A 22,129-nucleotide genomic window follows, 5' to 3' on the forward strand; every position below is an offset into this window, starting at 1 on the left:
CACTCTCCGTACTTGCGTGCTGAGAGCTGGACCCGACAAAAACAGCGATTGATTGATCGAGCAAGTCCGTAGCTTTCGCCGCCCCAGTCGTCTGCAGACGCCTTCATTTTTGCAGTTCGTACCCAGAAAAAAATTGCCGAAATTTGGTGCCGCGATGAATTTACCCCATGGTGATTAATGCATAGCATACCACTTCCGATCGCAAGAATTTGTGCCCGCGAAATAATTTTTGACGCTGGCATTTATTCCTCGCGAAATATCGAGCTCGAAAGATCATTTGCTGTACACGTATTTCGTATGATCCAACGCACGTATAACGAATTTCACACCTCCAGAAACACTCAGGCTGCTTTAAATGGTGAAGCATTTATTCTCTTCCTACTGGTGTTTTTTAGAGGCTTTCAAGTATTAATTACAAACTTCCAGGGAAATGTACGTGCATGTCCTCAATTAAGGTAGTGTCTCGCCAGTTTTTGGTATCAATATTTTGTTCAGTGTAAGTATACAGTGTTAGACATACCTCACCCCATCCCTGTTTTTCGTGTGGTACTTCTGCGTATCACGATCTGGAATGTCCACCTAGACGTTGAAGAGAAGAATGAAGTAGTCGAATACACAAGAGTTATACGTTCAGCGCGTGTGCTTGTCTTTCTGAGTATCTGGTGTGTGATTGTTTCCTTGCACTGTCACCGTAGAATATGCAAAAATGAATAATGACATTGGCACATTTGTCGTGCCAAAGCCTGTCACAATTTTTCCGAACTGATCTCCACGAGATCACGAATACCATTGTTTCTGTTGTAGTGGCACGGCAGAGTCTATACTTTTTTTGCTCCAGTCTTTGTAAAGGGGACGCTGTAATCCGATTCTACTCAATTATGGTATACTAGATAGCACTATATTTGCAGAGATAGTCTTCGGTTTTTGTAGTTCCATCGAAATGTATTTCAGCTTTTAAGTTACTTGTTATTTAGCATGTAAATTTACAAGCTTATCTAGATTGAAGGCAGCAAATATCTTGCCAGCACTCATGCAACGTGTTTGAAGTATATTGCGTTAACATAATTGACCCTACCTTTGATTTTTATTTGTCAGTGCCTCAAGGGAAGCAAGGAGAAGGAGTGGATCCCCGCCCCTGCCCGTTTCGATCTGGATGAGCATCATACCGGCGTGTGGTTGTGTATCACTACTGCGTGGTGCGCGTTAAAGACCCCAGTCTAGCGGTTGTATATGCGCTGGCTAAATTACTCTACAGCTGAAACAGCAGACGCCCACTGAGGCAAGCTAACTTCTGACTGTATAAACATACACACAATTTTTTTTTTTTTAGAAGTGGGATTATGTAGAGAAGCTAGTGGGTTTTTCTATGGGTACGAAGCTGTCCGAACTAAGGTCAGAATGGAAAAAGCACCACCAAGTTCCGCCTGGTCCAAAACAGCCACAATAATGAACACGGAATTCAGAAGAATAGTAATACGAAGGACTTACGCAGGCAGCCACTCTTTGAGTTCGCAATGACATTTGATTATGATCACAAATATTCCTGCTTTGCTCAAGGTGGCCTAGTTTACACACCATATTGGTGATCTTTAGCGCAGCAGGAATATTTTTTACCAGAATTAAACGTCAGTGTTAACTGAACAAATGTGGCTGTCTGCGTAAGTCTTTCGTGTTTTTATTCTTTTTACTTCTGTGTTCATTATTTCTTTCTTTTTTTTTTGCTTCTTATGTGTTCATTATTTTATTTTTTATTTTTATGAGGTTTTAGTTAAAGATATGATGCCCTCGTCATTTCCTAATCCGGAAAACAGTGGTGACCTCGTCGTGTTCAAGGAGCAGTAATGACCTTTTCATCATGTATTGCTTCCGCGGCGAACAAGGGTGTCTGTGTGCATGTGTGATGTGTTAATCACACGGGAAGATTTGGCGACCGAACGGAAAAACAAGGCCAGCGAGGAGCGACTGGGGGCTTTGAACGTCACACGGTGCAAGGAAGGACTTCAACGATGAGGCTAGCAAGCAAGCCCTTGTCAAAACTGCTGTGCTCGACCGGAGAGTTGAATCAGGACTGTGACTCTGTGAGTAGGAATCAAGGACTTTGAAGCTTTCGTATAGTTTACAGCTTAATTGTTGCCTTCCGTTTTTTTCATTTTAATAGGTGTCTTTGTGCTATTACATTTTTAGTCCATTTAATGTTTGTCCGTGCTATATTACAGTTTTGTTTCTTATAATTGTTTCTTGAATGGGGGAAGTACTTGTTTAGAGTTTTGGCGCTTTTATAAATAAAACTTTTTTTGCAAACCATATTCTCGGTCTGCTCTCTCGACAACCAATGCCGCCAAAGGGCTGTTTACTTCCGACGTCGAATGATACGTTGCAATGTCTCCGAGCTAGCGATCGCCTGCATTCTATATTTGTAGCATACATATTTGTCGGAATGACAGATTCCGAACCAGACCAATAAGAATTGGTCAGTGGCCTATTCTGTAGATATATCTACGTAAACACACGTTTGGCAGTGTGGGATAGCAGTAAAATGTATATTATGTGATCCCATGTCTGGACCTGGAAAGTATGATACCTGCCCCATGGCAATAATTTTCATGTGATGCTAGAAGGAGCATCACTTGAAAATTGCTTTATATGGGGTGGATACCCTATTTGCCAGGCCCAAAGACGGGATCATATAAAGCAGTCCATATATTGCATATAAGGAATTGGGCAGATATGGGTATATAAGGAATTGGGCAGATATGGCTTTATCAGTCCAGATATGGCCTGAGTATGCACATCTGGCCATATCTGCCCAATTCCTTATATATCCATATCTGTATTTTTTAATATAAGTCCAGATATGACATTTCTGTAAGGGCTGTTTGTCGAAATAGGTGACCGTTATGGCTCATACGGGGGACCCCTTTGAGTCATACGGGCGACCCCTTTGACAAATTGGTGACCGGTATGGTTAAACTATTACCGGTATGGACCCGTTTATTTTCATATAGGCGCCAAATGGTTTTTTTCAGTAGGGTAGGGCTCTATAGAGTTGTGGTGGGGAAGGGAGTAGAGAAGAGATTTATTGAAACGGTGGATGTCGTGCTGGCGAAGTTGGAAGCTTGAGAGTTAGTGGTTCATATATTATGATAACACCACAAAGGATTCCTCTTTGTGTCTCCCTTGGGTGCTTGTTCTTTTCTCTGTGACCGGAAGAGATGTCATACTCTTTTGAAGCCCTGGTGTTGGCGTGTCATACGGCTGATAATTTAAGTGAGCTGAGTGGCCTGACGTTGGCAGGTGTGAAGCCAGTCGGTGGCTTTGCCATCCTCCGGGAGGTGGAAGCCCAATGCTTTCATGCTAGGACGATGAGGGAGAGGAGTGTCGTGCAGGGTGAGTTGGATGAGGTCCCGTTCAGCTTGAGTGCGAGACCGGTGAGGGTGGTTAGTTAATGGGAAGGAATTTGAATTTAGCGTGCCGTCGGCAGCGTTAGGCTTCGCTAGCCGTTGGTTAGCTCGGCTGTAGATCGGCAGAGTCATTGTTTTGTTTTTCCGGGAATTATATTTTCGCTTTCTTTTATCTCTTCTTTTGATGCTTGAAGTTGGGAGACACGCGCACAACATCCAGAACATATACCTTGCTGCGACATAGTATACAGCATGTCCACCACCAAGTGGCATAGGCAGCCATTTTTATTAAAAAAGTCGGGAAAACTTTCATAAGAGAAATTTAACCCTGGTCGTAGGATTTTGTCTAAGTCGCACGTAATTTATGAACATTTTGCATCAAGAATACCGAAAAGTTAACAGACTTTACCTAAGTTATATTTAAGAACGTTTTCTTGCAAGAAACTTTTTGTGAATCTGCCCTCGGATGGTTACTTCAGGAGAGCTACGTTTCTAGGATGATCGAGGAATTACTCTCTTTGTAGGTCATTGTCAGGACGCCTCGCTACGGTTCCAGCTTGCTTTAGGGCCCGGAGAGGACAAGACAATATGGAGATGTGGGCCAGTTTCAGAACATCGCAAATCTTTTCTTTCTCATGACCCTTGCTAAAGAACCAGTCAATAAAAACAAAAACGTCTGCCAATATTGACTGGCTTACTTACATGAGAAGTTTTAATAGATTATTCAGCTGTTGAAAAAACACTTATAAAAGAACGAGCGGTTACTTGTTTCTAATGTGTCGCACACCGCATAATCTAGTTCTTCACATACAAGTAAAAATGCAGTAATGTGATTGCTGCGCCATTTGCGCCAAAGTACTTACCCTGCTACATCCTGCTACGTTTTACCATAATGTGAAACATTTGCGCAAACATTGCGCGAGAACTTTATTTCACTTCCACTAATTCCGACAATACAATAGCTCATTCCTCGCTACCCGGTGGGATCATTGCGATGAGCTTAAGCGAGTTTTAAGAACCCTTGAATATCACCTCAAATAATGTTACTAGTCGATTGCATTTCATATCAAAGACTGACCGTACACGGGCGTTTCACAATAATTCTCGCGTTCGTGGTTTATTTTGGCGGTTTAGTTAGTTTCACTGTTGTTGTATGGGGTTTTTTGGCGCAGCAACATTGGGGCTGTAGTACGCCAGTTAGTTTCGTTGAGTGCGCTTCTCACCGCGCAGGGGTGTACGGCAGAGATGCGGCAACCGCATTGTAGGCTTCGCAATTTTGTGTCTTGCTTCGCCGCAGTGCACCCCCGTGCTAAGGGGCAAGCACTTCTCCAAAGCGAGACATCGCACAATTTCTAAAACAAAACTTCAGCTGGTATACACCCTTCCGATGTATACAAATCCACAGCCCAGCCTGCGATCTGCACAGCCCTGCACGCACGGGCTCGCGTTTTTGGAAAGCGAGGAAAACGTGCGCCATACGCACAAACTCTGAAGATGGCGCCCGCCTGAACCTCGTTATTGGAACGGTCTGAACGCCATATTTGAGTATGCTATTTTTAGCGGATACTCGGAACGAGCTCACATTAATATGCTGCTAAGACCGGCAGTTGTTGGTTTGGAATGCACGTGGCAAAATAATTGTGGTTGCCCACCGTGGCCACGCGCTCAGGAGTCGTGCGCACACCTATGAGCACCCGTAAATACTTTTTTTATACGATAGACTGCAATCCCCTGGCGGCATCTTTTTTTTTTCAGTTCGAGATTTTGCAAGGATGCTTTGGTATTGTGAGACGATTCATATGGACTCTTCCGCAGGTTTATTTTTTATGCTTTTGATATAATCTGACAAAAAATCGCAGTTTTATTACAACCTCTATAGTTCAAAGAAAACATAAATTTGGATGCTGAAAGTTATTGTGTTCTAACGTTATTCCAGTAGGACTTCGTACCTAAAATAACCATTAAAGGCAGTTTGCGCTGTCCGTCATGAATCATCTTGTACCACGTGGGATGCTTCTACACGCAACTAAACATATCTCCAGGGTGTCTCAAATAGCGTCCAGGCTCTTTAGGTCGATCTCAAAAATCGGTTTCTTATCTTATGGCGCCACGGTTTTGTGCAGGGCTTCCCGCACGTGGTGCATTTTTTATGTAAAATTTATGAAAAGCGAACTTTCCTGACAAAAAAGTAAACAACGAAAAAGGCTTAACTCTTATGGAAACGCAGCGAAGCTACCGGTCTTTAAACTATAGGGCGCCTTATTGTTAGAAGACCGCTGGCTTCGCTGCGTTCCCACAGGAGTTAATCCTTTTTTCTTTTATTTTGCTTTTTCTTGAGATAAGCTCTTTCTTTCGAAATTTTTTTAGAAAATAAATTGCACCGCCTGTGGGCTGCAGAAAATCGTAGCGCTATAGGTTAAGAAACCGATTTTCGCAGTCGATTTAAAGAACCTGGCTGCTACTTTAGACACCTGTAGTTCTGTGCTTGAGGGTATTGCTCCTGCTGGGGCCATTGATGCAAACAAAAGGATGCACATAACTGAGACGGCAAAGTAGAGAATGCTTTAGTTGGGGGGGACAGGCCAACCATGAACCTTAATAAAATATTTACGATGGTGTTAATAACAAAAGAAGTGTGCGCTCATGCTCCAAAACCTCTTTTTGCTGCTCCGAAATCGACTTTTTGACTGCTCCGAGAACTGCTCCAAAAGGACTCGGACCAATCACATCTCTGTAAATGTCTCCACATTTGCCTCCAGTGCTGAAGGACGTTTTCATCCGCCGCAGCTTTGTTTTGTCTCCTATATTGTCTCAACACACCCAGTCGGAAAGGACACAGGAAATTATAGAGCAAACGATTGGAATTAGATAAATAATACCTTCCTTCGGATTGAGTCAACAACTTCTTAATTTAGGATTCCTTGAATACATATAATGCCAAGTTTTACTTTTGAGTTTTTAGGGGCTCAGGTGCTCAGGTGACCAGTGTTTTGGAGCATTAAGGCTAAATGAGTGCTCTGCTACCTCAAGTGATCAAAGAAGCTTATATTTTGTAAATAGATTTTGCTTATTTTACATAGTGTACTTGATTGATTTTTGAACACTGTTTAATATTGAAGGCATTTGTTCCATAGGTGCAGCCCCTGTTTCTTGGCGCCCAGCTGATTTATGAAGAAGGTCTCCTCCTGCTTACGGCTCATATCTTGCGGCACCACAACTCTAAGAGGGCAACAGAGAGCCCGTTGCCCGTACTGTACGCACGTCTCCCGCAAGAAACCGAACCTCCTGCAACAAAGTACCTTTTTGAGAAGTACTTTAGAAAACAGGAGCAGCCGTCGAGACCCAGTTCAATTGCCCGCAAGTCTTGCATACTTTGGTGTGGGAGGTACTCTAGAATTTTTTTTTGTGTGTTTGTGGAGCGAAGCACTCGACAAAGTTTTTACTTTGTGAAGGATATTACTTCTTAAGCCTGGATTGGAAAGCTGAGCTTCGTAACCCTCTAAACAAAAAGTCCCCAGCTAAAAAAGCCTGGCTTAAAGTTTAATGTTGCAGACACCACTCAGAGTACGGCATATAACCAACTTCCATTGGGCCCGGATGACGTTACTTTCACGTGGAATACTAATGGGGTGCCAATTTTCTACTCTTCGGAGTACAGTGTGTGGCCTCGAAAGGTCATGATAAATGAACTGCCTTAAATATTGTCAAAACCAGGAACCTGACGTACCAAACTAAACTTTTAAATGTCCCCCGTGATTAAAACGTATGGGGAACATTTGAAAAGTACGGGGAGAATTTCAAATCCCCCCCTCCGCCAACGTACCGGCCCTTGTGGATCTACATTTTGTGAATGCGGCCCTGCTCCTAAGAGGAGTTTGAGACCACTGCACGTGATTACATGAGCACACGCCGGTACAATGTTCATCTAAACTAAAACGCGCTCGGAGTACGTGGAGAGAAAGCTCGCGCTGCAGAACCCAGGGACCATGGGTTCAATCTCCACCTCTGCCCGTTTCGATCTGGGGTGCTATGTTGCGCTTTTTGGACTCCCAGGTGACTAGGGAGAAGAAAGTGACGTCAACGACACAGCAAACGCAGATTGGGTGTTGATTTCGTTTTCTTCTGTCAATATCAAATCTGCGTTTGCTGTGTCGTTGACGTCACTTCCCTCTCCCTAGTCTCCTTAGAGTCCAAAAAGCGCAACATAGCACCCCAGGATGAGCATCGTACCGGTGTGCAGTCGTGTATCACTAGTGCGTGGTGCACGTTGGACCCGAGGCTAGCGGTTGTGTTGCACTGGCTAAATTGCTCATCTACAGCTGGGAGACAAGTCGCCCGTTCTAGGCTGTATAAACATGCACAGAAATCCCCTCCTACTGAAACAGGGAAGGGTGAAGATTGAAACCAGCACCTCTGTGTTCTGTAATGCAAGTTTTCGCTCCACATGTTCAGAGGTTTGGTGCACTAACTCTGCCATAGACCCCCTGTACACATTTCAAATGCAAAAAGTTCAATAGTTTTTTTCCTTGCAGTAAAATTTTGTAAGAACTATTCCTGCGATGTACGAGGAAAAACTTGGTTTTCTGGAGATAACATCATGTACCCCATTTTCCGGACTATAATCTCAATGTTGTATAACTCATACTTTCTTTTATGGCCAGTGCAGCAAAACACATCGAAACTCAAATGTGCGGTGCCATGGCCACTTCAAAGGCACGTTTCCGGCAGATCATAGGTCCGAACGAAAGGCAAAGTCAGAGTATGGAAACAACATGGCGGCGTAAAGACACGGTATGATGCATTCGGGTGCGCACAGGCCAGCGGCATGGTGTGGATTCCTGAATGTGCACACAGTCAGAGAAACAAGTACAAGCTCTGCATGAAAGATTGACGAGTGTGGCTAATGGATCTTATAGCGATACTGAAAGTGCTCATGTACAGTCGGGGACAAAAGTCTCCAGGACACGCGAGCTGCGACTGAAACGCATTGTTCTGCCATCTGCCGGTGGGTCGCCTGGTTTCGAGATCACAGAAAAGTGCATGCGCGTCCTACTGTGCGTGCCAACATGTGCGCTTTCCCGCTCTTCTGCGGCGCGGCTCCTAACTCGGAATCGGGCGCGGGGTACCGCCTCGGAGATAGCGCTTACTGACATGGCACCTATAAAACAAGAAGTCACGGTAACTCTACTGAGCGATAAACTCAACTGGTTATAAAGCAAGGTGCGCTGACACAGCGAAATGCGGCTCAATGCCCCAGGCAGTATCTCGTGTTTCGGAATGTGTAGCAGACGCTCGTCAGCCGGCAGCGCTATCTCCGAGGCGGTACCACGCGCCCGATTCCGAGTTAGGCGCTGTGCCGCAGAAGAGCGGGAAAACACACATGTTTGCAGACAGAGTAGGACGCGCATGCGCTTTTGTGTGATCTCGAAACCAGGCGACCCACCGTCAGATGGCAGAGCAATGCGTTTCAGCCGCAGCTCGCGTGTCCTGGAGACTTTTGTCCCCGACTGTACATTGGGATTATCTGCAGTTTGGTTTAGGCCTCGTAAATTGACTGAGAAAAAGCTGTTCTGATCAAGCTTATTCATGTTATCTTGATGCTCTCTCGGCTTGCATAAGTTTCAGTAAAGCAGATGTGCCTATTTCGTATATCTTGCTGTGTAACACTTTGTCCTAAGGAAACATAACAAGACTGCATGTGCACTGTGCACACTTCATATGCCTTGCTGCATAACACGCGGTCCTCAGGAAACATGACAAGGCTGCTAGGAAAAAAACGCCTATAAGTCGCACTTTTGTATATGACACATGGGCAAAAACTTTGGAGAAAATGAACCGCGACTTATACACGGAAAAATATGGTACAGCTTTCCTTGACTGTCTGCGCACATCTGTGCTTGTCCTTACCTAGATCTCTCACATTGATTTTATTCTCGCAAGACCGATTTCTGAAATTATGTGCTTGCTTTAGAGGGTGTCTACCAAATCACTAAATTAAAAATCCCTGACTTGCTCAGGTTTTCCCCTAACAACTTTGATAAAATTTCCTGACCGTTTCTGGGCAGATGTATGATATGTGGGCAACAATATTCAGCATGGCCGTGCCGATGCGCGACCGTCGTAGTTTGTTCCGCACCGACATGGCACTTTTGCTGGTCATTTTTTATGATTTGGTCAACTTGCTGATGATTTTCATGATGATTCCCTGACCTTTGCAGATGATTCCTAATTTTCTAGCAATTCCAGGTTGGTAGACACCTGTTTTAGTTTGTAGACATCTGTCTCAAATTACCCTTGTTACTTCGGAGCTGGTGCGCTGTTTTAGATTGATGTGTGGTCATGGATACTTGGGGCTGAGTGGTTTCCAGTTTCTGCTCTCGTTTAAATATCAAATTTATCTTCAATTACATTTGGGCAATATAAAACCTTACCAAGAGTTCTTCTGATGATCATGCATAACATTATCTTTTCATAATGCTGGTGGGTGAGGTATCATATATTTAGGAGATGTTATTAGATTGTTGTTTAAAACGAAGTTGAGAGTATGGGGGGAGGTCGATGTATATGAATGAAGAATTCTTGTGATTTTGAGCTTGCCTTGATTGACTGTAGGCATCAGTCTTCTTCTTATCTACATTTCATCTTGTTTTGAATGCTGTCTAATGTTTGTTTTATTAAATTTTTGTGTTTTCTTTAGAAAAAGGAAAGATTGTGTGGTATTACTGTTCGCATTCTTGCAGCAGTGCCTGGGTTCCGTTTAGATCTCTTCATTCTGGCTGCTATTTTTGTAGGCACAGTAAATTTTCTTGGTTGGCAGAGTTCCTTTTGCGTGAATTATTTCCTCACATATTGGATCTTTGAAGGACATTGAGAACAATGAATGAAAATCAAAGAATTCTGATTGCATCTGATGCGGAAATAAAGAGGAGGTAACGTCTTAGCATACGTTGAAAGACGACTAAGTTGTTTCCCTTTGCCTCACATGTGTTCATGCTGAATTTACTCTTAATAAAATCTATAAAATTCCCATTATCAAGCCTTCCCAGTCTCTGTAATGTAGTGGTCAAACTCGTTCTAAAACTAGAATTTCAAGAGGGCCTACTCATTGCACCACCTTTTTAATGATTTAAATGAAGCTTCGAATGGTATGCGGTTTAGAAAACATTCTAGTGACACTTTTGTTTTATTAGAAACTTGTTATATGGTCCAGGGTTTTGGTGCCAGAAAGTTTTTTTAGGTAGGTTGCACTGGCCTAATGTCATCTTCCTCTATACTAGCCTATACTGTACTAATTCTACAAACGGTAAACGAGAGCGGAAATGAGCGAGTGCAGCTTCTACTGTGTCAGCGGCAGGCTTCTGTCACCAGCAAGGAGGACGGATATGGCGTCCCGTGCACGCCATGCATAGGCACCTGGAGCATTTGGCTACCGACCGCTGAATAGTTGATTTGTAGCTTTCAGCAAAATTTAAATGACAAAATATTTAAATCTTTTTAGTAGCCTTAGAGGTTTCTATAGGTGGCTATAGACAACTGAATGAGCGTGCATCTATAGCTATGAAGGTGTACTCTCTTTCATATCCGGCTACAGACAGACTGAGCGCGTGCACCTGGCTTTCGAGTGATGCGCTTTTCGATAGGTAGCTACAGACAACTTCTATAATCGGCTACGTACAAACTGAATGGTCGTGTATCTATAGAATCGGAGTCAGACAATGGTCCATAGGCGGCTACGGACAAGTAAATGGGCATCCGTCTATAGCATTGAAGGCATATACCAGAGGTGGCCAGGCTGACCCGGCCTAAGAGCCGCAAAGGAAACCATGAAACTTCTAAGAGCCGCCGAAAAGGACGGGGGGGGGGGGGGGGGGGGCAAACAAACACCGCTGCCTGGTTATCCCCCCCCCCCCCCCCCCTTCCCCCCGAAAGCATAAAAAAGCAGCTTACGGGTAAAAATAACAAAGAGAATGTTCCTGGTCCTTTGTGAACTTGAACATAACGTCTACGGCTATGAATGAGGTCAACGTGGGCTTCCGCGAACTTCAACAAGAAACGATACAGAGGGAACGTCCGTTACTTAAAGGGGACAAGTATCACCGGCGAGTGGCAACGGCCGCGAGACAGAAAATTTCCTCGACCCCAAGCCAAAGGGCATGCATGTTTTGACAGTCCCTGTCCTTGATGCCTTTCCAATTAGGATCCGGGAAATTCTCTCGAACAATGAAAGAAACAGGATCTGTGGAAGCATACGAGTGAAAAGCGGTTTGATTGTACGTATGGGGGCACAAGGCTGCCAAACCGCAAGCTGTCCTTTATTCTGAAATCCTTTCCATACGTACAATACGGATACAATATGGTCGTGTGTGTGTGGGGGGGGGGGGGGGGGGGGTCCTCTTACCAGGGATCCGGGAGCAGCACCTTGACCAGCAAAGAGCCGCATGCAGCTCGCGAGCCGCGGTTTGGCCACCCCTGGCATATACTTTCCTATAGCCGGCTACAGACGAATGAATGGTCGCGGATTTATAGCTTCGGAGTGATACAGATTCCTATAGGCGGAACGGAATGGGCATGCATCTATAGCGTTGAAGGCGTATACTGTCCTATAGCCGGCTACAGACGAAATGAATAGTCGCGGGTCTATAGCTTGGAAGTGATACAGGGGCCTAAAGGCGGCTACAGACGAATGAATGGTCTCGTTTCTATAGCTTTGGAGGCACACCCTTTTCTATAGGTGACTCAGTCACGTCGTCACTTGAGTCGTCGGCGCACTCTTGAGGGTAGTGGGACGGACATGCTGGAGACCGGGTTTTGGCTACAAGAATGGAGATGTTTAATGATACATGGCTAGTTAATAGACACTTTTAGTGGACCGTACGCTATAGCTTTGCGTACGCAAGGAAATTGCGGGTCGTAAGTGCGCAAGCGCAGAACGCAATAAAAGGGCTAGCGTATTGCGTACGCACGCAACGCTGGGGATTTTGCGTTGCTGGCTAGCGGGCCTTGCGGAACGCTCTCGAGAGATCTCGGACCCAACGAGAGCGCCAGTTTCAAGATGGCGGTTGTCTCGACTGGCGCAGCGAGGGCGACGTGGTGGTTTCGAAGTTCTGTGTTACGTGAAATTGCGTGACGTTCAGCTCGGCGATTCTTTCTAGAACCTACCGCGGTCGAATCAGATCGCCGTGCAGCTGAAGGAGTGCACAGTGAAAATGTTCGCCGCTCGAAATGTGCGTCGATGCTGCGATCTGTTCACCGCACAGTTCATAACCGATGGACGAACGACTCTAAAAGAAATCGCCGTTCTCGCTATGCACTGGACATCAGGGTCATGAATGTCATTCCGCGATAGCATTGATAAAAGGTGCCGTTTCCACGGAGGCTCCGTGATCGAATTTCGCTACGCACTCGTACTCGTAGCCTCTGTACCCCGCAGAAAAGCGTGCTCGACAAGGCAGCCGCGGCTTGGTTTAATTTGAAATAAAATGATTGGACACGTTTTCATTTTCAATATTTCTTTCTAGGAGCATGGTTGAGCTATAAGCACGCGGAATTCTAAGGCTCTAGCAAATTTAACCAAGCTCATGCGCAATGTTCACTCGAAAACGTAACGCACAAATAAATTCGGTCCGAGCAGGTCATTTTTAGCGTACTCTATACTATTCCGTATTGCGTACGTAAGGTCTAGCAACGCTATACTAAAACTGTCTAATGTTACCACTAGTCAGTCCTATTCTGTCTCTGCCGAGCGAGTCCGCGCGTCCCTCTCATATAGCCGCGGGTACGGGACGATATAACGTCACCGGAGGGATACTGGTGTGATTGGTGGTGGCTGTTGGCTACGATGAAGATGAGGCTGTTTTAGTCACGTCGTCACTTGTGTCGTTGGCGCACTGTTAAGGGCTCTGGGACGGACATGCTGGAAACTGGGGTTCGGTTATAAAAATAGAAGCAGCCTCTCTTGATGTTAAGAGACGAGGAAGACGAACACCCATTAACATTGGTAACTTTGGCAGATGCTCGGAGGTCTTGTTTCCGGTCTTCGAGAGCGTCTCCGTCCAGCGATGGTGTTGGGCACCGTGCCTGTAGCTGCGCCGTTATTCGAGCACGGCATCGTCAGCCTAGTAACATAACACGTTCCCCGGCGGTATAGTGGTCTCGTTCTGCAGTGCCACCTTCCAACTGGCCGATGAAAAGACCTCAGGAACGCCATGGCTGACGGCCATCCTGAACAAACAAAAGAACAGGACTAAGACAGCAGGGAACACAGACACCAGACCCGAATCCAAAAAGCCGCCAAGCATTCGATTTCTTTCTGTTGTCCTCCTCACGCATTTGTTCTCCAACAAACCGCCTCGAATCACAGACGAAGAGGCAGGAGAAAATGGAATGAACCAAAGATTTCAGAGGGAGGGGCGAGCTTGTGCCAGAAACGAAGAAAGAAGAACAGACGTCATGAAGGCTGATGCGAGCGTCTGCGGGCAGCAGCGAGCAACGCTACATCAGCGTAACAGCTGGCTACCGGGAGATAGAATCAGTGAATGAATCGGCAATGCGACGCTTGGCTCATTAGCTGCTGTGCTCGACATCTCGAATATTTTACCTAGAATGTTCGGGAAAGAGCTAGACCGAGACTGATTGGCCACCTTATTCTGCAATGACAAATACAGTTTAAGTGGACTGATTTCAATGTGTTATGAAAACGGAATCACATCAATTACTTAAACTTACTAGCCATTAAATTATGAAGCTTCCTCTGATATTAGATTTTCTAGAGCTTTCATATCGATATATTACACGCGAAGAATGTTATTAGATACCAAACTTTTCCCATTCAGTTAGGTCAAGTTTCAGTTTCTTGATATGAAATACAGATGGCGACCCATGTTCAAGAATAGATCGATTTGCATTGGCCATCGTATGCCACTTGGAACGACCCGTGAAAGAAAAAAAAAGTGCCGGATGTTATATGGTACCCGCAGTGAGCGAGCCAGAAATTTCAGAACAAGCGCTAGGCTGCGGGTGCGCCACAGCTGCTTTAGCGCGTGTTCTACTGCGCGTCCGTACAGATTCCGAGTCAGAACATCCAACGCGTCAGAACATCCATCGAGTCAAAACATCCATTCGTGGATGTTTTGTCTCAGTGGATGTTCTAACTCGATGGATGTTTTGACTCGGATGGATGTTCTGACTCGATGGATGTTTTGACCCCATGGATGTTTAGGCTAGGATGGATGTTCTGACTCGATGGATGTTTTGAGTCGATGGATGTTTTGACTCGGATGGCTCTCATGAATATTTTGACGACTTGAATGTTCTATCGTTTTTTGCCGGAAAGGAGAGAGCTGTTGTGTAAACATCTTTTGACGTTATGTTAAGCAAGGACCGTTTGCATACGCTCCTAGATAAAATTTAATAATTTATGAAGGACAAAATTAAGTGTGGTATTTGACGGAAGTGGATAGGATATGTTCTTATTTCTTTACTATTATTTGAGCTGTGAACTGCCTTTACGATTTTATTATCTTATTGAGACCTTGTCAGTTATTTAGGCTATTAATAAACGTGGGTTTTTATATGTATTTTGTGATTCCGATTTCTTCCATTTTCCTCTACCAGTGCTAGTTACTTCTTTTTTTTTTCGCAAGATGATTGCTGTTGTTTTTCTTGGTCCCTTCTTGAACCACTCATGGTCTGTTGTTTTTATTAGTAAATAACTAAACAAAATATTAAAGTTAATATCATCAGAGGCATGTAAATGGGCCTAAATATTTTTTCTTTTGTTTTATCACGTATTAGGAGCTGTACGCTCGTCAGTGGCCCTGTGCCTTTCTTGTAGCATAACGGAGCGTAAATAAGAAAGTATTCTGGTGGTCCACTCCATAATAAAATCAGGTAGAACACGACGGCGCAGTGGCAATGGCTCTCGAAAGCGGCGATCGGTAATGTTACGTGATCACGCGATGTGGTTTAAGATTGTAATTTACTTGCATTACCAGTAAAATACGCTGCTTTGCCGTCTTGGTGGCGTTTTATTTGCTGTCGTTTGACCCGTGCAGCTCGAGAGCACTCTACTCTGCGGTTCGGGGCAGCTACGTGACCCACAGACAATGGACAAGGCCTTTTGAATCCATATAAGAATGATAGGTATTTAGATAGCCTTTGAATAACCAGTGTGACAGTCATTCTTTAATTTTAGCTTGGTGTATGTCAATGCGTTCCTAAGAGGTTCGGAAAGAAAAGTGTATTTTTTCCAGGCAATGTGGGGTAACGAATTTTGCAATTCATTCAAAAGCAACGTGATAAAAATGATCCAAATGAAAAGAAGGATATTATTATTCACATGAAAAGTTAGAGCACTCTCAAGCTTGTGATGGTTAAACATTTCTCAAAAGAGAACGGCTCTGCTTTAAAAGTATTTTGCTTCGCCGCATTCATTAAAAACCTTTTTTTTTTTTTTTCTTTCTTTACATATGAGTTGGAGCAGCAGAGTGCGCGATGGGCTGGCTCCGAGCCTGCGCGATTGCTCGAGGGACCAAAATACTGTTGTCGGTGAATTATGCAGCATAAGCCCTTCAGAAAAATTAATTTCACCTCGCCAGTCAATTGCTTCCATTTCTGTGTGAAGCCCCTGAATTGTTTCAAGACGCTCTTGTCCCAGACGTTCGCCGTGATCAGTAACGTTATTTCGAGAGAACCGTAGCTTTAGTTCGTGTTTTTTTAAAGTCAGTCTCACTCTCAGACAAAGCACTCTACATGGATTTGCTCAATTGTATATAAATAGTTTTTAAATTACGGAAGCACTATTGGAACAAATTTTACAGTTTTGTTTTTTCATGTATTACAACTTTTTAGGTATTTGTACCCTGTCGTAGTGTCTATACACTCATTTTCGTCACGATTACTACTACCAGACACAACGTAGTGCATATCGTTCGCATAAAGTCATTTGGTTGAATAAGACACCAAGACATCGTGAGGCATTCAAAGAAATTTATTCAAAGAAACTGGCCCATGTGTGCTGTTTAGTTCATTCTGCGGAGGAACTACAAGGATTGTAATTCTGTCCAGATAGTTAAGAACATCCTGAAATGTCGGGACTGCAGATGACAAATAGACAAATTTACTCAATGACAGAAATAAAACACGAACACGAGGGACCCTACATCCAGGACACTGACCAAAGTAATTGATTAGGTGTATACCCGAAACTAGCACTTGGCGAAATTCGCAGTCTCGAGCCGGAGAAAATTCATATATATTGTTTTCTTTTCTTTTCAATTCAAATGATAGTTTTGAATTAGATGGGTGTTTTGACTCTGATGGATGTTCTTACTCAATGGATGTTTTGACTCAGATGGATGTTTCGACTCTGATGGATGTTCTGACTCGGTGGATATTTTGATGCGATGGATATTTAGGCTCGGATGGATGTTCTGACTCGGTGGATACTTTGATGCGATGGATGTTTAGGCTCGGATGGATGTTCTGACTCGGTGGATATTTTGATGCGATGGATGTTTAGGCTCGGATGGATGTTCTGACTCGATGGATGTTTTGACTCGATGGATGTTTCGACTCGGATGGATGTCTTGACTCGTTGGATGTTCTGACTCTGGTGTCACGTGACCTGTTGGATGTTTTGACTCGATGGATGTTCTGACCCAATGGATGTTCTGGCCATAAGCGGTCCGTACACATACTTGGCGCGATCCAAATGAAATTGTCGCCATGAAAGCTGTTCTGGCAATTGGGATTCCACCACGTATGCAAAAAGAATAGGATGTTTTCATGACTACCTGATATCATTTTCGAAATCAAACTATGCTTGATCGCTGCGTGCACGGTTACATTATGTTCCATCTCACAGCCACCTCGGTGAGTTTTGAGTGGCAATGATATTAAAACAAAACACAAAACGTTAAACATCTAAGTGGCGTTGAGCCAAAGCGCTGGCCTAGCGCTAGACCAGCGCGTAACATAAACGTGAAGAAAACGTCGAAAGAACGTCGAAGACGTCTGTAATGTGACGTCGTACAACGTCGAAGGTCCGGACGTTACCGTCCTTCGACGTCGATGAAACCCTTAAATCTCCGCGCGAAAAAGTGCACAGAAGGTTGAGCAAACGTTCCCAAAGACGTTTGCCACACGTCACACGCACGTCTCAGTGGGCCGTTGCGTCCTCCCTCGACGTTTATGATACGTGTGTTTGCGACATCCTGACTACCAACGATGTTCATAGAACGTCGAGAAACCATTCCAAATTACGTTCCCTAGGCGCCGTGGGGAAGACGTTGTGTGCACCCCCCCCCCAACTTAAAAAAAGAAAATGTACTTGTTGAGTATTCTTGCGAAGGCAAGTTGCTCTCACGCAAGTACGAAGGAAGTAACTAAAACAGAGGTTCACTACAAACTGTTTATCTTAGCATTTTCAGACACGAAATGCACTATGGAGCGCCGCCAAGAGACGTCCCTGGATGTGTCAGTCAGAAGTATATAAAACAAACAAATTCACGTAAAGAAATGAACAAGGGACGATATCACGCTGCGCGGAATGTTCCACCGCTTACCTTGTTCTGCTTCTGATTAATCCGCTGACGAGTGTGCTTTACCCACCCCAATGCACATAGCTGGTACTCTCGCTGCGTGCACGGGAATGGTTTCAGAAGTGGGATCCCGTCCGCTGGGCGTTCTTGACTGGGATCGTCAGAGGCGTCTGAAGGGCCTTGATCGGAGACTGGATTTGACACGCCATTATCCGCACTGCCCCATCGTTTCTGGGGGGCGTCATTCATATCCTCACAGGCACCTTGATCCGAGCAGCAATACAATTCAACGTGTGAAGCGTCATTGCCTTTAAAAAGGTCCGCGAGCCGTGACTGAACACAACGGCGTTTTTGGCGATCACCTACTTCTTCATAGGGGCGACTTGGGCGACTCAGTCTGGGCAGCATTATAGAGAAATCGAATCGCAGCACTTCCACTGCATGGAGACTCGAAAAAAAATCATGGCGACATAGCAGCCTGCCTCATAGACCCCATGGACGCGACGGCCGGTGCTAATGACTGACTTTGGGAAAAACCTGGACCCGGTTATACCCAGAGCTGTTCTCTCTGGGCCAACGTAGAATTCAGTGAAATATGTTGGGAACGATTGAGAAAATACGTGCACCCTGAACTAACGCTTTTCGATTGTTCGTCGCCACTATCTTTCCCCACTTTTTCTCTCGCCCTCTTTTTGCCGATTTTCCCAACGCATCGCATGGGGCTCTATGGGGATGCCACTGGGATGTCCTCTGCCTGCCCTTCCCCCTCTCTCTAGCGCCGCGTTGGCGCCGGCCCTGTTTTGTTTTTCTTTTCCTTTTTTTTCGTCTTGACACGTAGGTGCGGGCTGGACTTGAACGCTTTTTGGACCGTCATCTGGGCCATTAAACGGTTGGCATCATGAGCGTCAATGTACACAAACTGTTGACAGTATATACCGGATTTCGTCATTGCCGGGCATTTTATTTTTTGGAGTAGTGTTAAAAATGTGCGGGTGTGCAGTGAAATCGTGCTCCGATATAGTGTGTGCCGGCGTGTGATTTTTGTTGGGGTACGTTATCAGTGCCAAAGAAAGCACGATCTGCTTTGACAGACACGTAACAAGACTGCGCATCGACCTACCGAAAGCGGTAATCTGCTGATGTGCTGGAAGTTGGTGTTGTGGATGAGCTGTGATGTTGATGCGAATTTTCCAGTTGTGCGCAAGTGAGCATGGGTAACAAAACACGAAGAGAAATTGGCGAACCTTAAAACAATGCCAGGTGGTCGCGGAGGAGTATGGATGCTCGTACGAAATGATACATGCCTGAAATCACCTGGAGAGGGGATAGTGTGGCGACGCGCCTGTGGCGCGTCCTAGGACCCAAGAAAGACGACAACGCGCGTGCAAAAAAAAAAGAATGGCACAATAGACCGATCTCACTAAGCGTGACGCGGCCATAACTTTAGTTCATAGGGGGCAAACGGCAGTGCACGAGAGGGCTCGTGCTCTGCACGACGCATGTGCAGAAAGACTAAAGTACCCTCGATGGCATTGCGCCAGCGGCGGCGGGGTGGAACTGCTTGGTGAGATTGGTCTATTCGATCCGTTCTAGACGCCATGGACTTCACCTCCGTGGGCTTGACTTCGCAAATTAAAACCGTGACAATATTTTAAACAAACCAAAAGTATAACAAGCACATGTAAAAAGGAATGATATTCCCAACACGAATTCATATTATTTTTTCCTTCAGTGCACATTGAGGTTTGTGTATGCCCTCCCTAGCGTAATCCCACGTGCAATTAACAGTATCTTGAAATAAATAAATTAATGTATAAATACACACATTCCTCAAGCTCTCAAAAATTATATTGTGCTTGCAGCTCTTGAGCAGTGTCACCTTGACCACAGCTGTAATTAAACTTTTAACACTGAACGCGTATCATACGTGATTCTGTGGCTGGAGATGGAGCTGGAAAAGCTAAAAAGACGCAAAGCAAAGATTGTGGCACGACATCGCCAGGGCGTCAATGACAGGATAAAAATGGAACGTAATTTAAATATGTCCTCAACGTTGAAAAAAAACGTGAGTGGTCGACGTTGCCAGTACGTCCTGTATGACGTTTACGACAGTTAGGTGTGAACGCGAAGTCTCTGAAATGTCACTGACGGGACAATAATGTAACGTCACTATATGGACTTTATTTCAACGTCTAAGAAACGTGAGTGTTCAACGTTGCTAGAGCGTCTTGTCTTGACCTCGTAGCGAGGATGACGACGTAGAAGCTGAAACACGACGTCGCCAGCACGTCACGGACAGGACGATAATAGAACATCGTTTATAAACTTCACTTCAACGTCAAAGAAACGTGAGCGTTGGACGTTGCCTGAACGTCGTGCATCGACGTCGTGCATCGACGTCGAGGGAAAGTTGACGACGTTTGAGTTAAAATACAACGTCGTCACAACGTCACTGATTGGGCTCTAATGGAACGTTATATAAGCACGTCACCTCAACATCGAAAAAAACGTGATCGAAGTCACGTGGGACGTCATGGACGTACGGGACCTTTTCTCGACGTTTCCATGACGCTTTGTGCTGCGTGCTATGAATACCTTTTTGACGGATTTGAACACGAACGTACCGATGTTATCACAATGTGACGGAGGCCAAACTGAGATTTTAGTTGTACGTAAAAAGATCTCCAGTAAGTCAAAATAAACCCTAACAATTTTTCTTCTTTGCTCTTTTTTTTTCTGGGGCGTGCCAGATTACTTATGTTGGTTTTGTTTGTAAAACGTTAGATATGAATATTTGCTTCGCTTTACCTTAGTTCAGGGTACAGCTAACGCTATAGGGGCTGATGTAGCCACTAAAGCAGCATCAAGAGCGCGAGGTCAAGCAAATCGTTCTCTTTCTGTGCCTGTCCGGTCGGGTCACGATGGAAGAAACATATTTAGATGATGACTCTGGCCGCTCTTCCAGGAGAAAACGAGCGACCAGATTGTGTTCAGAGCTAGCCTCGAACCAGGAGTATTTAGTTCCGCGCCACCGCAGAGGGCGCTGCGGTATGAGGTCCCTCCTCAACGGCCACTGTGTCGGCGGCGTGGTGTGCTCGCCTTTTTTGCGGTGTGGTGGTGCGGTGATGGCGTGCGGCCAGTGGCTGTTCTTGTGTTTTGCTTTGGTGCTGTGTCGATCACAGGTGCTACCTTCGTGGACGAAGGTAGCACCTGTGAGCTACCTTCGTGGAGCGTGTTAGTGTCCGCAAGTTCCCTCCCAAATACTTTTTCCCTCCTTTCGTGTGCGGCGAGACTCCTCACTCTTTAACGGCGTCGGCGGGTTGGCGCACTTAACGTCGTCTGCTTTACGTTTGCTAGTCATAGCGATGGCTGTTTTACCTTTCCTGCGTCTTTCGGAGATTCACCGCTTTTTTACCGGCGAGAGTCACCGTTGCCTCGGAAAACAATGAGATGACAGGAGGAAGAGGTTGACCTCTTAATCTAAAATTGAGGTCAGCGATCAAAGTATAAGACGGGATGGATTCACAAGGGTCGCGCGGGCATAATCCATTCAGCACGCCAACCGGTCGTGGGCAGACGGTCGCCGAGTCGGAGTGCCTGCTAGGCCTATCTGCCGTGATCGCTTGGTCGTTGTCGGTGGAATCGTGGCCGTTGGAGCTTTTTCCGGGTGTTTGTGGATTCAGCGTTCTTGTTCGTCGTGGTCTGTTTTAAGCACTTTTTTCTTGCTGCTTGAAGTCGGGACGCGTAAGAAGTGCATGTAGAAAAATAAACGTCCGTTGGTCGTCGCGACCGCGATGCTGTCGGCCATGCTGATTTGATCGTAAGAAGTGCGCAAGACAGCTGTCGTAGGAGCTGCCGTAGGATTTCGTCGTAACCTGCGCAAAACTTACAAAAATTTCGTTTCGTGAATATGAATTCGTTCTCAAGCTTTGTCTTACGCCTATTTTTGGCGTAAGATCGTTTTGTGAACCTGGCCTCTGGCCTCTGCACTTTCAAGAGTCGCAGGAAAGGTAAACCGAGGCAGACGACGTTGCGAGCAGACGACGTTGCAAAGGAGCAGATGACGCTCAGATGGGGTGTCGCGATCAGCCAATCAGGGCTCGGCGTTCTGACGTCACAGCTACCCCCTGCGCAAGAAGCAGACGATCTTGCCCTCCGCATATCTATACATATGCTTTTCGTATACAA

General features: G+C 45.3%; 1 protein-coding gene across 1 annotated transcript in view; it reads right to left on the reverse strand.

The window, feature by feature from the left end:
* Positions 1-6,508: 6,508 nt before the first annotated feature.
* Positions 6,509-22,129, reverse strand: part of LOC120836794 — a 96,639-nt gene continuing 81,018 nt past the window's right edge. Inside the window, exon 2 of the mRNA XM_040205856.2 lies at positions 6,509-6,686. Within this exon, the coding sequence (XP_040061790.2) occupies positions 6,509-6,686 (178 nt within the window). The remainder of the gene's footprint in view (positions 6,687-22,129) is intronic.

The sequence above is a fragment of the Ixodes scapularis genome, unplaced genomic scaffold (assembly GCF_016920785.2).
Source record: "Ixodes scapularis isolate PalLabHiFi unplaced genomic scaffold, ASM1692078v2 PGA_scaffold0__279_contigs__length_252992795, whole genome shotgun sequence".
In the NCBI taxonomy this organism is placed as follows: domain Eukaryota; kingdom Metazoa; phylum Arthropoda; class Arachnida; order Ixodida; family Ixodidae; genus Ixodes; species Ixodes scapularis.